At 40.4% G+C, this 15,838-nt stretch overlaps 1 protein-coding gene across 4 annotated transcripts in view; it reads left to right on the top strand.

The window, feature by feature from the left end:
- The window catches only part of POLR3B (RNA polymerase III subunit B), a 114,387-nt gene that overhangs the window by 77,587 nt on the left and 20,962 nt on the right, over positions 1 to 15,838 (top strand). Inside the window, exons 23-25 of one of the 4 annotated variants that reach the window (XM_032769692.2) lie at positions 2,600 to 2,742; positions 6,618 to 6,720; positions 7,045 to 7,164. In XM_032769692.2, the coding sequence (XP_032625583.1) occupies positions 2,600 to 2,742; positions 6,618 to 6,720; positions 7,045 to 7,084 (286 nt within the window). In that variant the 3' untranslated portion in view covers positions 7,085 to 7,164. Of the gene's footprint in view, positions 1 to 2,599; positions 2,743 to 6,494; positions 6,568 to 6,617; positions 6,721 to 7,044; positions 7,165 to 15,838 lie in introns of those variants that run through there. The other 3 variants (XR_004372225.2, XM_075068715.1, XM_032769691.2) reach the window with 3 other exon arrangements.

The raw sequence follows: 15,838 nt of genomic DNA, 5'->3' as shown, positions 1-15,838 counted from the left end.
TTCTGAGAGCAAAGGAGTGAGGGCTTCACTAGTGTTCAACCCTCTGTTTACCCAGGTTGGCGGTTTGGGACGGTGCTCTGCCTGCTACACAGACTGGTAGAATGAGCTGTCTGTCAGCCTGTGTAGCAGCTCTGATTAGTTGTCCTCCCCCAGGAGGTGAGTGAATGGGGAAGGACAGCCAGTTTTCCCCATAGAAGGGTCTGAAAACCTGTAGTCTACAGGCAAACAGGACCGCTAGCATGTCTGTATACCATAAGAGGAGAGCCTCATACCAAAGATGGCTGAGAGGTTCCGTTGACCTTTTTAGGTTAGCTTCTACGATTCAGATGGTATTTGGTATTTCACCAAAGCAGTTCTCCTTTTCTCTCTGCTCTACCGCGTCGAACTACTTTTCTCAAATCTCTCTGCATTCTCCTTCCACATAAACTTTAAGTTACACCATCAAGGCAATCGATTGTTCATGTCTTGGTAAATCTTTGATTCATCTTCTTATGTCTCGAGCAGCTTCCCTGTTAGTATATGCAAAGGACCCTCACTCTTGTTTGGCTTATTTTTTTATAAATAAACTCAAAAACAGTTTTGTTCCTTGATTCATTTCCATTATAATGCCCTACCTCTCATATTTTACTAATATCTACTCCTGGAGGAATTCTGCATCACTATGCATGCACAGAATTTATATTGGGAAGCTGCATGACCAGTTATGCACCACTCCCTAGCTGCATAGGTACATCATTTCAGGCAGAGCAGCTGGTGGAGAGGTAAATCACCACAGGGTTGGGGACACCCCAGCCAGTGGCTCTTACCCTGAGCCGGGATCAGCTGCTAGTCGAGGCAGGGGAGGATTGGGATTTCCTCTTCCCCTGCAAGGAGTGGCTGGGGCTGTGTCGGACCCACCCCAGAGACCTCCCCCAGCTGCAGGAAGCTCAGCATCCTCCCCTGCTTCCTGCATCCATCGCTCCTCAGTTGTGGGGGGAGGGGTCACTGTACGGGGAGCGGCTCACTCAACTCCTGTGCATCTGGACTTCCCATACCCAGACACCCCTGCCAAGCCTCACCCTGTACACCCAGTATCCCCCTAGCTGTCCATACCCAAACCCCACCCCACTGAACCTCAACCCCTGCATCTGGAGTCCCCCTGCACCCAGACCCCTGCCTCTGGACCCCCACCCCTGCACCCAGACCACCTCTGAGCTTCCTGCACTCAAACTCCCAACCTGATGACCCCCACCACCCTGCACCATCCTGAGCCCCCACATCCAGACCCCCTGCCACTGACCCCTACCTAGTTGCACCCAGATCCCCACCAAGTCCCACTCCCCCAGCACCCAGACTCTCCTGCTGAGACCCCCACATCCAGACCCTTTTGCTGAGCCCCAACCACCTTCACCTGGAAGCCCCTGCAGTGTCCCATTGCCACTGCACCTGGAGGCTCACCACCACCCCACCCCCGGCCTCTGTGCATCCAGATCCCTCACTGAGCTGCCTGCACTCAGATTGTCCCACACAGAACCCTCTCACCCACACCTGGATTCCCCCCCCACACACACACACACTGAACCCCTTCAGATTTGGATCCTGCCTGGTTGAGCATGCCTGCCGTGCGCCTGGTGCAGAGGGGCAGGCCCCAAGGTGTTTCTGGGGCAGGCCTAGGCTTGTGCTATGTGAGGGTCAGGTGCAGCCTCACCGCCGAGTCCATGTCCCAGGGGTGGTGGGGTTGCAGGGTGATCTCCCACCTTCATGCAGCCAGTGGCCTGTGCTCCCCACTGCCATGCTGGAGCCTCTGCATTTATGTATTGACAAATAAAACTTGCAGAATTTTGCATTACTTTAAAATATTGTGTGCAGTATTTTAATTTTTTTTGACACAATTTTAATTTTTTGGAGCAGAATGCCCTCAGGAGTATATATCATGTAGTATTTCTGTCCATGTACTGGCATCCATTGCAACTGACACCTGTTATTTGATACAACTCTCCTTATGCATAGTGCAGGGGGAAATGGAAATATTCTATTGTTTTTTCATTATTTAATGAACACGACTTGAAATAGTTGATATTTGAGTGAGGGATATTGGTGTCTTAATTTTTGTTCTCTGCTCTCAGTTTATTCCCTGACTTCCTTATTGCAAATATAAACCTGTAATTTGGTTTGGGCAGTTATTGCTTCTTATGGAAAAGCCAGCAATGTACAATGTATAAAGACACTTTATCTGGAAGAGGCCATCAGACTAAACCTGCTGTCTTGTCTTTGACCTTAATCCCACCTTCTTGCTCTTTTGCTATGCCTTTTTAATGCCTCTGTTCTCCAGGAATACATATTCTATATTGCAATTTTGCTTCAGTAGCCTTCCATATACATACCATCCACAAAATTTACATTTACAGTCAGAAACCTGCTGATCTATAAATTTCTCTTCATAGCTTCCACTTGGTTCTATGTGTATATACATTTAAATGGTGTTTTTAAGGTGACCATATGTCTCAATTTTATAGGGATATTTGGGCTTTTTCTTATATAGGTCCCTATTACGCCCCCACTCCTTGTCCTGATTTTTCACACTTTCTGGTCACCCTAGGTGTTTTTGTCTCTCTATTAGATACAAAGGAGCAACTGATTCATATATTGAGAAAGTAATGATCTCTTCAAATGCAGAGGATGCTTTTTTGATCAAAATGTTGTTGAGACAAACTAGACGTCCAGAAATTGGAGATAAATTTAGCAGTCGTCATGGACAAAAAGGTAAGTCTTTTTATTGAACTGTATATTGGTAATTAGATGTAATGGAAGCTTTTATATTTTCTCCTCAAATGATATGAGTATGTAGTAAAGTGTGGTTTGAATTTTTATGGACTGAGACTGACTTAGGTCAGGTCTACACTACAAATTTACATTGGTATAACTGTGTCGCTCAGGGGTGTGAAAAATCCACACCCCTGAGTGACTTGGTTATTTTGACCTAATCTTTGGTGTAGACAACACTGTATCTCCCATCAACACAGCTACCATCTCTCGTGGAGGTGAATTAACTATGGGAGAAGATCTCCCATCAGCATAGTAGCGTCTTCACTGTGGCACTACAGCAGTGCAACTGCTGCAGCATTTTAAGTGTAGGCCTGTCCTTAATCAAAAAAGAGCTTGCTTTCAGCCTACAGCCCGTTTCCCATTTCCTGTTCTCATTGGGTCCGTTTGCGAGGCCTGGTGTACAAGAAAAACAGTCTGTTGAAATTGCCTAATTTAGTAACTGTATGGGAGGAAATGAGGAAGGAGGTCGATGGAAGTAAGCATACCAACGTTATGAGCCTGAAAGACGTTAGTCACCATTCATGACCAAGAAAGAAGATGGGGAGAATTCTCTTTTAAGGACATGTGATTTTAGCCATATTTAATAAGTTTGTCATGGGTTATCCAGAAAGAGTGGAGAGGAAGTCAAAAATTCTATTCTGAAGACAGGGTCAGAAATGGAGAGGTATATCTGAGAATCATCAGCATGGAGGTAGGTGACTAGATGAAGTCACTCCAAGCCAGGATGTAGAGGGAAAAGTTGACCAAGAATAGAGTTCTGAGATGCACCAACAGAGACCAGAAAGGGGGAGGAGAAGTACCCCCACAGGCCGTACTAAGGACCTAATCCTGGAAGGGACTGAGCACCTCTGGAGAGCACTGGGTGACCTCAACTCCTTTTAAAATTAATGATTGTTAAGGATAGTCAACACTTTCAAGGGAGCTGCTCAGCCACATGCAGGATTGGACATTAAAGGAGTACTCAGGGATAGGATGAGAACCAAGGGCTTGATCCTGTGTGCATTGAAAGCAATGACAAAAGTTCCCTTAATGGCGCTGAATCAGACCTCAAGAAAGTACAGTTTCAGAAGCTCGGGGAGCAGAGAGTTTCAAGGGAGAGGGAACGATAAACTGCTTTTAAAATCAATTTCAACCCATTTGACCCCACAGTGAGACAATGTGTGCTTGGTTTAAATTTTTACATCGAGATATAATCTATTCTGCTGCAAATATAGAATTTTATTGATTATTCAAATAGCCTTGGGTATGACTGTAGTTAGGGTTGCAAATACTACTTAATTGTGAGTGCTATACTAGTCCTGACATACTGTAACTTCGTTTAATTGTTTTTAATCTTATTTTGGCTTGAGAACACTCCTACTCAATTTCATGCCAGAGGAGGGGGTGTGGAGGGCAGGGGATGTTTGTTTATAAAGTTTGAAACAATTTGGCCAGGCCAGTTTGCTTCAAATTTTAAAGATATTTGACCTTAAAATCCCACTCTGATCACTTACCATGTACATCCCCTTTCACTGATGTGAATTTAGCTGCTACCATTTCAAGAACCACCAGAACTAAAATTCAGTGCTGCCTGACATCTGAGAAATTGAAACCCCAGCATTCAAATGATGTGAAGCATTAATCTCTCAACTCCAGCAGCACGAGTCAATGTCTGCGAAGGTCACATCTAGAGCAAAATGGAGTGGGGAGGAATATAGTGATTGCTACACCTGTGTAAATAATGGAGGAAACTGTTGAATCTGACACTTTCAAATACATTTGTCCAAGTTTAGGTGAATGTTACATGACCAGTTCTAATTACTGCATGAACTAAGGATCAGCATCTCACAATCTGAGGCCTCTCTTTGCTAGGACTCTGGACTCCTCTTAGTCAGGCATCAGGCCAGGATATGGTAGTGAGATAGCACATTTTGCTCCAGTGGATAAGTTCCTGCTGTCCTTAGACAAGGGAAGTGTTCATACTCCTCCTGCTCAACCTCTCTGCAGCATTTTATATCATTGATTATTATCAAATCATCCTCTGCCACCTTCAAGAGGCTTCAGGTGAATCAAAACTCATTATAATGGCTCATATCTTTGCCCTCAGACTGAATCCAAAGGGTTGTTAGGGACCAGAGTTCCTCGTTATATCTAGTGCCCTTGTGTATGCAGTCCCATCAGTATGAGTCCTCTCTCTCTGTCTCTCTCATATTATTCTACATCTGTATTAAGGCCTTGAGAGAGCCAGTGAGATGACATGGGCTGAATGCCAGCAATATGTGCACAGCATCCAGTTGAATCGCTTTCTTGGTGTCTACCTGTATCAACAAGTGGATGAAGAGCAGCTGGCTAAAGCTAAACCCAGATAAGAGTGAGGTGATGTTAGTAGAAAGGAAAACATTTCAAAGAACTTGTCTCCTATATATATTTCACACTACTGGTAATTTCTTTCCTCAGACCAGGTAGGCAGTCCATAGGCTTGGGGTCCTTTTGTGCCCGTCAGTGCTACTGGATTACCTAACCAGTCATGGCAGCAAAAAAATGCACATTTCTGTCTATGGCCAAACAGAACATGTCTTCCCATCCTACCAGACGTGGGTCTGGCCACAGTCATCCACACACTTATGACCTCTAGGTTTGACTACTGGAACTGCAGCAGCCTGTCTGCTTAGCAGTGCAGGCTGCCGTGATCACATCACCCTAGTCCTTCCACTGTCTGCACTAGTTCTCCATTGAATACAGTCTAATACAAACTCTCTTCTTATTCAAAGCCCTTTGTGGGATTAGTCATAGCTACCTGAGAGATCCCCTCTTCCTCCATGTCTGTGACCCCTCTTGACAGGTGCATTCCATCAGAACCCTTACACTCAGGTTTATAAGACAGGAGATGAAGTTTTCACAGAAGCTGGATGTAGGCTTTGGTGCTCCCTCTCAGAAGAGATAAATGACCATGGGTCTCACTAAGTACAGCAGTAAAGGCAGAACTCCAGTCCTTTTGAGTTGTCTTTCCCTCAATAATGTCTACACCGTACCCTCAGATACCTACCCACCCACCTGCACAGACACACAATTAATCCAGCTTTTTCTCTGACAGGCTGAGAAGGAAGCAAGAGAGGGATTTAAAAATAGAAATAGCAGTAAATGGGAGTTTCTGGATTCTATGGTGCTAGGGGTTATAACAGTACATAAATAAATAAACCAATGCAAATTCCTTAAACACGAACTAACTGTTCTCAGTTTTAATCCTGGTCCTATGATTTACAATTAAAAATTTCTTATCTCTCGTCAATAAATGATCAGTAATGCTCATAAGCTGAGGATTCCCTAACTCCTGTACAAGAAAATCTTAAACTGCAAATTTCTTTTCCACTTGTTTTTATGAAGTGGAGAAACTGAAACTCAGTGACATTTCTGTGTGGGTTAGCAATTTTGGCTGCACGTAAAGATGTAAGAAGCTTTGAAAGGCCATTGGTTACTGACTTGCACGTAACCTGCTGCATTCTGAGGAAATTCTGTTTTGTTTATTTCTATCTCTAAGGCCTGGTCTACACTACAATTAGGTCCAGCGTAAATCCCCTTTCATCAACTTAATTGTGCATGTTCTACACTTAAATTTGTCACTATTATGCTGACATAGGCAATGTATAGCTTGACAAAATGCCTGTATAGACTCTGTAATACTTAAGTTGACCTGAACAGTCTTTTAGCAGCTATCCTACAATACCTGACACACTGGTCACAATTGTGAACTCCACTGCTCAGGGGTTTTACAGAAGGCACACCTCCTCTGCCCCCCTTTAAAATCCTGCACACTTTTGAAATGCCTCGCTTAGGCGAGGCTACAGGCAGAGAAGATGATGGGAGAGGCACCACGAGGAGAGGGTGCACGGCTGGCAGAGTTAATCCCTGTGACAGCCAGCGGAAGGCACTGCTATGGTGAGTGGACACCATCACACAGGTGATTAATAGCCCCACACAGTTGCATGACATCAACCCTCAACGGTGGATTTTCCAACTCCAAAATTATTTTCCACTGACTGGTAGCAATATAGCGTTGCAAGTTTCCACAGTGCAATCACCATTTGCTTCTCCAGTGTGAGGTGCGGGTCTCATCCTGGTGTCCCTGCGCTGGAGGGCTGGGATGAGCTCAGCACACAAATCCAGGAATGTGGCCTTGTACATCCAAAAATTCTACAGCCACTGCTCATCAACACAAGTTCACATTCTGATGCAATCCCACAGTCAGTGCTTGTTTCTCAGGCTCAGAAGAGGCACTCCACCATGTACAGCTGCTCCATGAATGTCACCAACAATCTTAAGTTGGTACTTGCTATGTCCCAGGCAGTCTGACCTCCAGGAAATCATCATGTTCTCTGAAACTCTTCTTGTGGCTCAGCAAATACTGGAGGATCATGCATCTGTGCTTGCAACACTTATGACAGTAGAGTAGAGCTGTGCTAGCTTCATGCTTCTGTGAGCAGTGGTGGACAATGCCAAGTCTCATGTGGGGTTGTGGGATTTTCAAAATAAACATGAAAATTATGGAATAGGAATGACACTATGGGGTGGAGAAAGTTGCGTGCTGGGAATTTGACCCCTTGCTGCCAGTCACTGCCGTGCAACTCATTTCTGCCCCACCATGTATTCCTGAAACTTCCCAAAAGACAGCACACTGGATGGTAGCGAGTTACACACTGGGATACTTACCCATGGTGCATAGCACTGTGCATTGAAACAAGCACTTCTGGTGAATGTGTGCAGTGCCCATGCAAGGAGCCAAGTATGCACAGGCAATATACTAATTGCAGCAGCTTTATGCTAATGTAACTTTTGGTGGCAAAAGTTTGTAGTATAGGCAGATGTGTCCTAAATTAAACAGAATGGAAGGATTCCTGTTGGCATGGCTCTAAGGACCTTTTTCTTAGCAGCGAGGAATTTGCCCTTATAGACTTAATTGTCAAGATGGCTTTTAATCTCAAAGTGGAAAGCATCTGAATCTTCTGGATTCCCTTGTTAGCTTTTCATGATGACTCCATTAACACTACTGGGGGAAAAAACAGTCATTTGAAGCATTAGGAAAGTAAAGATCCAGCAAGGAAGATTTATATTGTACTGCCAAGTATAAACCTTGGTTTTCCTTTGGGCAAACTCCAGGTTAGTCTCCAATTTTATTTTTGACTGTTGCCATATTAATGCAGTTTTAATAATGGGAGGAGAGGACATTAGCTTCAAAAGTCAACTTCAAGGCACTCACTGTGTCACTGTTTAGTGCAAAAGCAGCTACAGTTCAGTAGTTGAGATGCCTTCTATAGAGGCTCCTTCCAAGTAGCTTCCTGTGTAGTCTTTCAAATGATGTTCAGAGGTTTCACAAAATTTAAGGATGGTTGTGCAAGACTTTTTATTTATATATATATATATATATAAAAAGTATCTTTTTCAGGGCAGAGGCCATATTTGGGGGGTGGGGGGTTGGGTGTTGTGGTGTTTTGTTTGTACAGCACTTAACACAATCCGAGACCTGCTCCTGATTGTGGCCTCTGAGAGCTGTAGTTCCATAAATATTAAATAACAATGTTGTTAGTATTTGGTGCGATGAATGTCCTAGTTAGTATAAAAAATATAGTCTGCACATTGTAGTAGTAACTTCATTAGGTGCCTAACCATCATAGATGCTCCTGGATTCCTTACATAAAAGATTAGAACAGGTAAAAATATTTAACTTCTGGCAAAATCATAACACTTTTTTGGCACGAGCCATTGATATGCATCTTCTGAAATAAAATATTACTTTAATCTGATTTAAATGGACCTGATTTCATTGCTCTCCAGAGATCAACAATAAAGATATTCTACAGAAGCAGAGAGAACCTATGCCACTTCTACCTCTACATGCTGCAGCCTCCAAAAACCCTATATTCTCTGACTTCAGAGAGCAAGTTGCTTTGTGGGGAAGCTAAATGCTCAGTAAGATATGCATTAGTTCGTAGCATCTTTTTAAGGTCCTAAGTGCAGACCTCTTATTGGCTCTCATGCTCTTAGTGCATCACATATGCTGTTAGTGACTTTGCACTCATCAATGAAAATCACTAGGGAATGATGCTTAGAGTACAGGAGCCTGATTGTGTGTTCTCAAGTATTATGCAATTTTCTAAAGTGTTTAATACTTGTAATACATTTGTCTCTCCTCTTAAAAATAATTAAAAACCCTTTGGAAACCTCATAAAAGCAGAGAAGCTATCCTACATTTATAGGCAGCATCCAGAATTGTCCACTGGTAGGTGTGGCATCATATGCAATTGGAATCAGTGATTCACAGAATGTCTGCACTTCAGGGCCTGTAATAAAACAACAACAAAAGGTAAGTTTAAAATTTACTTATGCTAAATTCCCCTTTACCCAGATTGTTTAAATCATATTGGAAGCTTTCAACACATTAAAATTGTTGGAAACAATTCCTGTTAGTCTTTTGCAAATATTCAGAGTCTCTACAGAATGTGCTCATTCTGTATGCCCCCTAAATCTCTTATCAGTGTTTGTCAGGATGTAGTCTTAACACAGTTTTGAAGGAATCAAGAGAACTTTTAGGATACATATAGTTACTGTTATTCATTGCACTTTACTTGATCTACCTGTAAGAAATTATCCTTAATAAGGAGAGAGAATTTAAAAGGATGGAAAAGAGAAGACTTGAGTGTGAAGGGGAGAGAGAACATGTGTTTTTAGGTACACAAAAGCTAAGAAAAAGTTGGAAGACATCCGAGCAAGCTGGTGTCCTAAGGCAGGCAAAGGTATAACTGGACATCAACATTAATGCTTAGCCATAAATAATGATTGAACAGTAACTGGAGAAAGACTTATGCTCTCCTCAGCATGCCTTTCTTTCATCAGCTGTTTTAAAATGTTGCTAGCATGATTCTGTGACATCAAAAATAGGGGTGGTGCAGTCAGAATGGAAGAAAATTATTACAATGGAAATTAAGGCTACCAAAATCCAGTAAATCTTCACAGTAATGTTTTTAGATAAGAGACCGCTAGTTGGACATCTCTGAATTTGTCACTAGATTGTAACAATTAACTCTGTTTCTCTCCACTTCCTTTTTGAATACAGCTAGTTACCTGCTTCACAAATTAGCATACGCTCAACTTTTTACAAGACAACAGAAAGGCTTTGCCAAGATCCTCCAAAAAGCAGACCATCTTCCAAATCACATGCAGCAAGTGAATTAACTTTTTGTTTTGTTTATATTAACATTTTTTCTTGATTCAGTGAGAAGGACATTGTTTTAAGCTCTGCATTGTCAATCTCCTCTGAAGTCTTCTCACCTCTTGAAGTGTAGGTGGAGATAAATCAAGGCAACTCATGTGTAATCATAGCTTTTAAACATCTAAATAAGTAGAATGAGATCAGGAAGGCCACATTTTCAAGTGACTTCACGTATTTTCTATATTCTTGTGGAGTGAGCTCTGTAGTTTAAATGCAAGAAAATAAAGGCTTAAGAAAATTGGACTGTAGCTAGGAAGAAGTGGAGTAAAATCTCTCCAATCCTCTCCCAAAAGGTATGCTCCAAGAAGAGGCTACTAGGCAAGCTTAATGGAAGGCTTTCTGGGTCTCTCATAATTTAGATATATGCTACCAGGTTTTGCCTGGCTGCCTTTTTCATGTCCTTCTCCCACACTCATTTCAATGCCCATTTGGCCTGGGATACCACTGCCTCCTCAGTCTGCTCCTGTCCTTTCATCCTTCAGGTCCTTCCCTTAAGCATTCTTCTCCTAAACTGTCTTTAAATCCCAGCCCTCCCTTCAAGACACATCAACAAAATAGAAGCGAGGAGGAAAGAGAAATTAAACAAAATTGGAAATTAACATAGCACCAGTCAATCACTAGCTGTCTCCCACTTTCTAGCCTTCATCTGTATGTTATTTGGGACAGTGACCCTTGTCTTGGTTGCCTACCAAGTACTTGGCACGCTTCTAATACTAATAAACAAATATATACCTATCAGAGAGAGTTTACTGTCCAACTGATAGGAGACCATGTGGTTTAACTGAAGGATTGTTTGTGCCCTTCCAAGAAGGGTAAGAAAACTTCCTACCTTGCTCTTTTTATCTTAAATTCTTCAAACGAAATCATCTCTAGATGCAAAGAAGGTTGAGAGAGCACTCGACTAAACAAGCTTCATCTGCGTTCCATACAAAATTAAATTATTATATTTCCAGATTTCCCCTTCTTTACAAGTCACAATGAGGAAAAAAGTTAGACTCCTTTGATGTCAAAAAAGCAATATATCACTTCTCTGAAAGAACATTTCTCAGTCTCTCTTGTGAAAAAGGATTAACACCTCCAACAAAGGTCCTCTGGATCACAGAACTAAGCAGCAATACTGAACAGTATTCCTGAGGAGTGGAAAAACTGTATTTAAGCAAGAGATTGTTTGAACTGGCAAACAGAAGCTTTTTAATAGCTGAAGATCTAAGATAAAGGATTAAACCTTTCTGAAGTATCTACACTTAAACTACTCTAAAGACAAGGAAGCGAGTTTAAATTCATGAAAGACCATCTTTATTTTCCTAAATGAGCAATGTTTCTTTAGTGTCAAAATAGAATCTATTCAGTGTATTGTGAACTATATAAACTTTATTGCAATACCATATATCTATTAGTGTGGTCTTGTTTAGGGTTTACTTTATTGAATTCTGATTTGATTTGATTTGAGCAGCTGCTGTGGACACAATATTTTTGTCCACATGTAAACTGATGATGATGAAAATATTTTAATGTGGACAAAATAAAGAAATATGCTGCTTATCTATTCTGTTTTAAAGAATACTTGTTCTGTATGTATAAGAGGAGCATGTGAAATAAAATATTATAGCTTTTAAGTGGCAATTTGTAGCATTTTCCCATACATAACTCTTAATTTGATACTTCATGGTTTCATAACAGTAGGCATTATATCTAATAAACATGTATGTTGGTCTAATACATATTAAATGTTTGGAGCAGTATTAAGCAGAATTTTATTTTAAAAACAAGCTTGATCTACTGATATGTAATTGAGATGACAGCTCCAGAGATTTGAGATGGATATCATTTGCTTGGGATTAGAATAGGAGGACTTTTTTTTTTTTTTTTTTGCCATTTTTATATTTAAAAGTTAAGTGTAAGAAAATGAAATACCATAGAACTTCTGTTAGAGCTCCTGATTGTTTAACCAAACCTTTGCTTAACTTGCTGTGTAGAGAACTAAATTACAGCATTTTTTATCTCAAATAGCAAACAGGTAACCTTCTGACCTTTTTCAGTAAATCCCCAACTGAACCTTTGAAATTACGCTGGTTTCGCATTTTATGGCACAAAATAAAAATCTTATTCTGTTATAGAGTATCCTGAACACACATTTTATTAAGCTCTTGAGTCATTCAACCATGTGTATTTTGTAAAGTTCCTATGGTTATTGTTTTACAATAGCTGCTTCCAGAAGCATTGTAAGGGTTTCAATTAATCAGCTCTTTGTGTGCTTCAGACTATGCAAATTTATCGCATCAAGCCATTCAGCAGCTCATGGGAAAGCCATGTACAAACTGTATTGTCTTCTAGCGCCTCCTCTCATTTAGAGTGATGTTTTTAATAAGCGAGCTAATCAAGTTTACTTATGCATTATTTATCTGTTAATTTTAATTCTATTCTTTCTATCCTATGTCAACTGGGATGTAGCAAGTGATATGATAGATCTGTAAATGATTCAGGTGTTGAAGAAAGCTAATATGATTTAGCACTCTTCCCCCCCCCCCCCCGGAGTTGTGTATATAGTTGTGTAATAAACATGATGGCTAATTAGAGAAATTTGAAGCAAACATGCCTGGTACCATATATCGATTTGCAGATTGGTCTATAAATCTGTTCTCCCCCAAAATACTTTGTAACTATAAAACGGCAATTGTATTTGAAAAGAACCTTCTTATTGGAAGTTTAGCCCATCCCTTTAATTCCATTGTGTACTCTGTCATTGGACACATCTAGTACTGAAAAGTCCAGAGTGCACCTATTAAGGAATTAAGGTTATTTTTCTAACCGTATAAGAGTAAAGAAGCTAAAGAAGTTCATCCAGTAGTGGGCTTCTTGTCACCTCTCCAGCAGAAATTAGTAGTAATTCTGCTGCCACTTCTAGTCACTTAAGTTAGTCCTCTTTGCTCTCCAATGTGCTGCCTGTTGACAGTAATTAGGCTTTTACATATTAGGTTGTTTTGAATTAATTTTTGTGTGTGTGTGTTTTATTTATGGAAAGTATCCATATGGTGGCTTGTTAAAGAGACTTACCCCTACTGCTGGATATTTTTGATTGTTAAACAGTGTGTTTTAGAGTCAGGGCTGGCTCCAGGCACCAGCGCAGGAAGCAGGTGCTTGGGGCGGCCAATGGAAAGGGGCGATACATCCAGGGTCTCCGGTGGCAGGTCCCTCAGTCCCTCTTGGAGGGAAGGACTGGCTGCCGAATTGCTGTCGAAGAGTGAAGCCGCGCAGTAGAGCTGCCGCTGATTGCTGCTTTTTTTTTTTTTTCCTTCGCCTCTTGGGGCGGCAAAAAAGCTGGAGCCACCCCTGTTTAGAGTGGTATTCACATCTGCTAACAAGCAAGGACAGCAACACATAAGGGTAACAAATTCTAGAGTTTTGAGTTTCTGTAGGTAGAAAAGTAAAATCTCTCAATAAAAAAGTGAAGAGATCAATGTATGTTTAAGATCTTGATCTTGCAAAGAGATCCACATTGTGAGACCCAGTCCATGAACAGAGTGAGAGTCCATACAAATTGACTTTATGCCTACATGGATCCATTTGCAGGGTTGGGCCAATATGTAGTCAGGAAATTATCACATGTCTGAACACAGTATGGCACCAGTTGAAGAACAGCTTCTAGTTATCTTCTGTTCGGAAGAAAAGTTGCTTGAAAAGATTTGATTGCAAAGCAGGAGAGTACTTCTCATTAATTAAATTTTTAAAAATGTTGTTAGTTCAGTTTATAAAATCTATATTGAAATATTTGGAATAAGACTGTTTCAGTAACATCTTTTTTTAAAAAAAATTAATTACATTATGTGTGATCTTGACAACAAATTCCTCGCAAAAGTTTGTTCCAGAATTAAAGGGTTTTTTTTGTTTTATTTGGCTGTTTTTTTTAAGTTTGAGTGACTAGGCAGAGACCTAGAAAGCATCTGGCAATCTGCCTGCTTACAAATATGAGCCTAACGTAACTCCACATATTTTTTAAATAAAAAACAAGTTTCACGTGCAGAATCATTTCCTGAACTTTTTATAGATGTTCAGCTCTGTCCCCAATATGAGAACTGAAAAATGTAGGTGAGGGCAGAATGTGGCCCATAATAGTACGGCATTTTTAAGTAGATCGGTCTCAGACTACATCTCTCACAAGAGATGGGGCATTTAAAGGGAGGAGGGAGTAACATTAAATGAGACTCTGAGGTGTACATTAAAATATATATGTGATGGAGAGAAGTTTTGAGGTGATGAGCAAAACTATTAGCTCCCTAAGTATAATGAATAGGGAATTCAGGCAAAACTATTTTATTTCCTTTTTAATGCCCCAGAGGAAGTTTATACCCTAGTTGAGAGTGTTCTTTTTCTATCAGTGGGCATGGTAAAAAATCAGTAGGTAAAGTGAATTTTAGTTCATACTTGGACAGGGAAAGCTCTTTAAATCCTGAGGTTCATAGACTCCAGGACTGGAAGGGACCTCGAGAGGTCGAGTCCAGTCCCCTGCCCTCATGGCAGGTTGTTTTATATCCTACATTTTTGGGGTAATGCTCTATTATCCAATTTCAAAATGGTGTTGCTATTGTGATGGATGACTTCATTTTATTTTTCATTGCCAAAAGGCTACACTGGATAGAGCTAATTTGCCTGTTTCAGTGTTTTTTTGTTTTTGTTTCCCCTGAGGGATTTTAACCCTGCAATGTGTTTTTGCTTTTCGCCAGGAGACAGTTGTGCTGTAAACAATGGGTCAAGAATTCTTCATGAGTTGGGGCATGGAATCTGGGGCTTAAAATAAACACCCTATTTACAGGTTCATAATGTCACCATAATTTCTGCATGATGAATTTTGTGTTCTGTGCTTTTCCAAGGTCCTCAGAAAATTTGTTTTTTAAATTAAATACATCATTAACATTATTAAATTCGTGCAATATACAGACCATTAAGATTTTTTTTAAGACTAGATAAAAAGTTTCTGGGGATTATTTGTGTGAGATGATCTTAGAATTTTATGGTAGGAAAATATCTTCAGTCATGTTCTGCAAATATAGATGTACACTATATATAATGTTGTAACTTTTTTTAAAAAAAAATTAAAATTTGGATTTAGAATTAAGATTTAGAACTTCCTTTTGAAATAAGGACTTTAAAAATGGCCTACTCAGTTTCAGATTATCAGATTCTGTCTAAATATTTTGTTTTAACTTCTAAGCTCATTATGTTCTCTTTGTGTTAACTTGTATTAAAATCTGTCAGCTATGACTGGTCTCATAAGCACAGTCAGCGGACCAGAATAAGTTAATTATTTACTTGTGTCACTAGTGCTCTTCATCTAATGAAATGCACAGCTGTGTTAGATCTGCAGTTGGATGTGTAGATTCCATTGTTATACAAGTCAGCAGAGGGTAGAAGCCGCTATGATGGAGAGCCCTCAGTTCTTTCTGCTGTTCTGCCTTTCTGTGTCGATTTCATGGATCTTTTATCATTTACTTTCACACAAAACAAACAACACAGTGGCTGTCTGCTATGGGAACCGTCCTGGCATATTAAAGGGTTTTCAGAGCCTCAAGTAATTTTAAGTTAGCTAAAATTGAATTTTTGGTTTACAGGTGCCTGTAATCCACATGCAATCTATGAAAACATTAGAAGGGTATGGGGCAAAACTCACAATTTATATATCCATAAATATTTGGGGGGGAATGTGCAGTATGCAGAAGATTTAATAAAAACTCTTGGTGAAAGCAGATTAGAATACAAATGATCACCTCTTTCTGGGGGAAAGAATTGTTAATG

The sequence above is a fragment of the Chelonoidis abingdonii genome, chromosome 1 (genome assembly GCF_003597395.2).
Source record: "Chelonoidis abingdonii isolate Lonesome George chromosome 1, CheloAbing_2.0, whole genome shotgun sequence".
NCBI classification, from domain to species: domain Eukaryota; kingdom Metazoa; phylum Chordata; order Testudines; family Testudinidae; genus Chelonoidis; species Chelonoidis abingdonii.
This window is presented reverse-complemented; position numbering and strand designations above follow the sequence as displayed.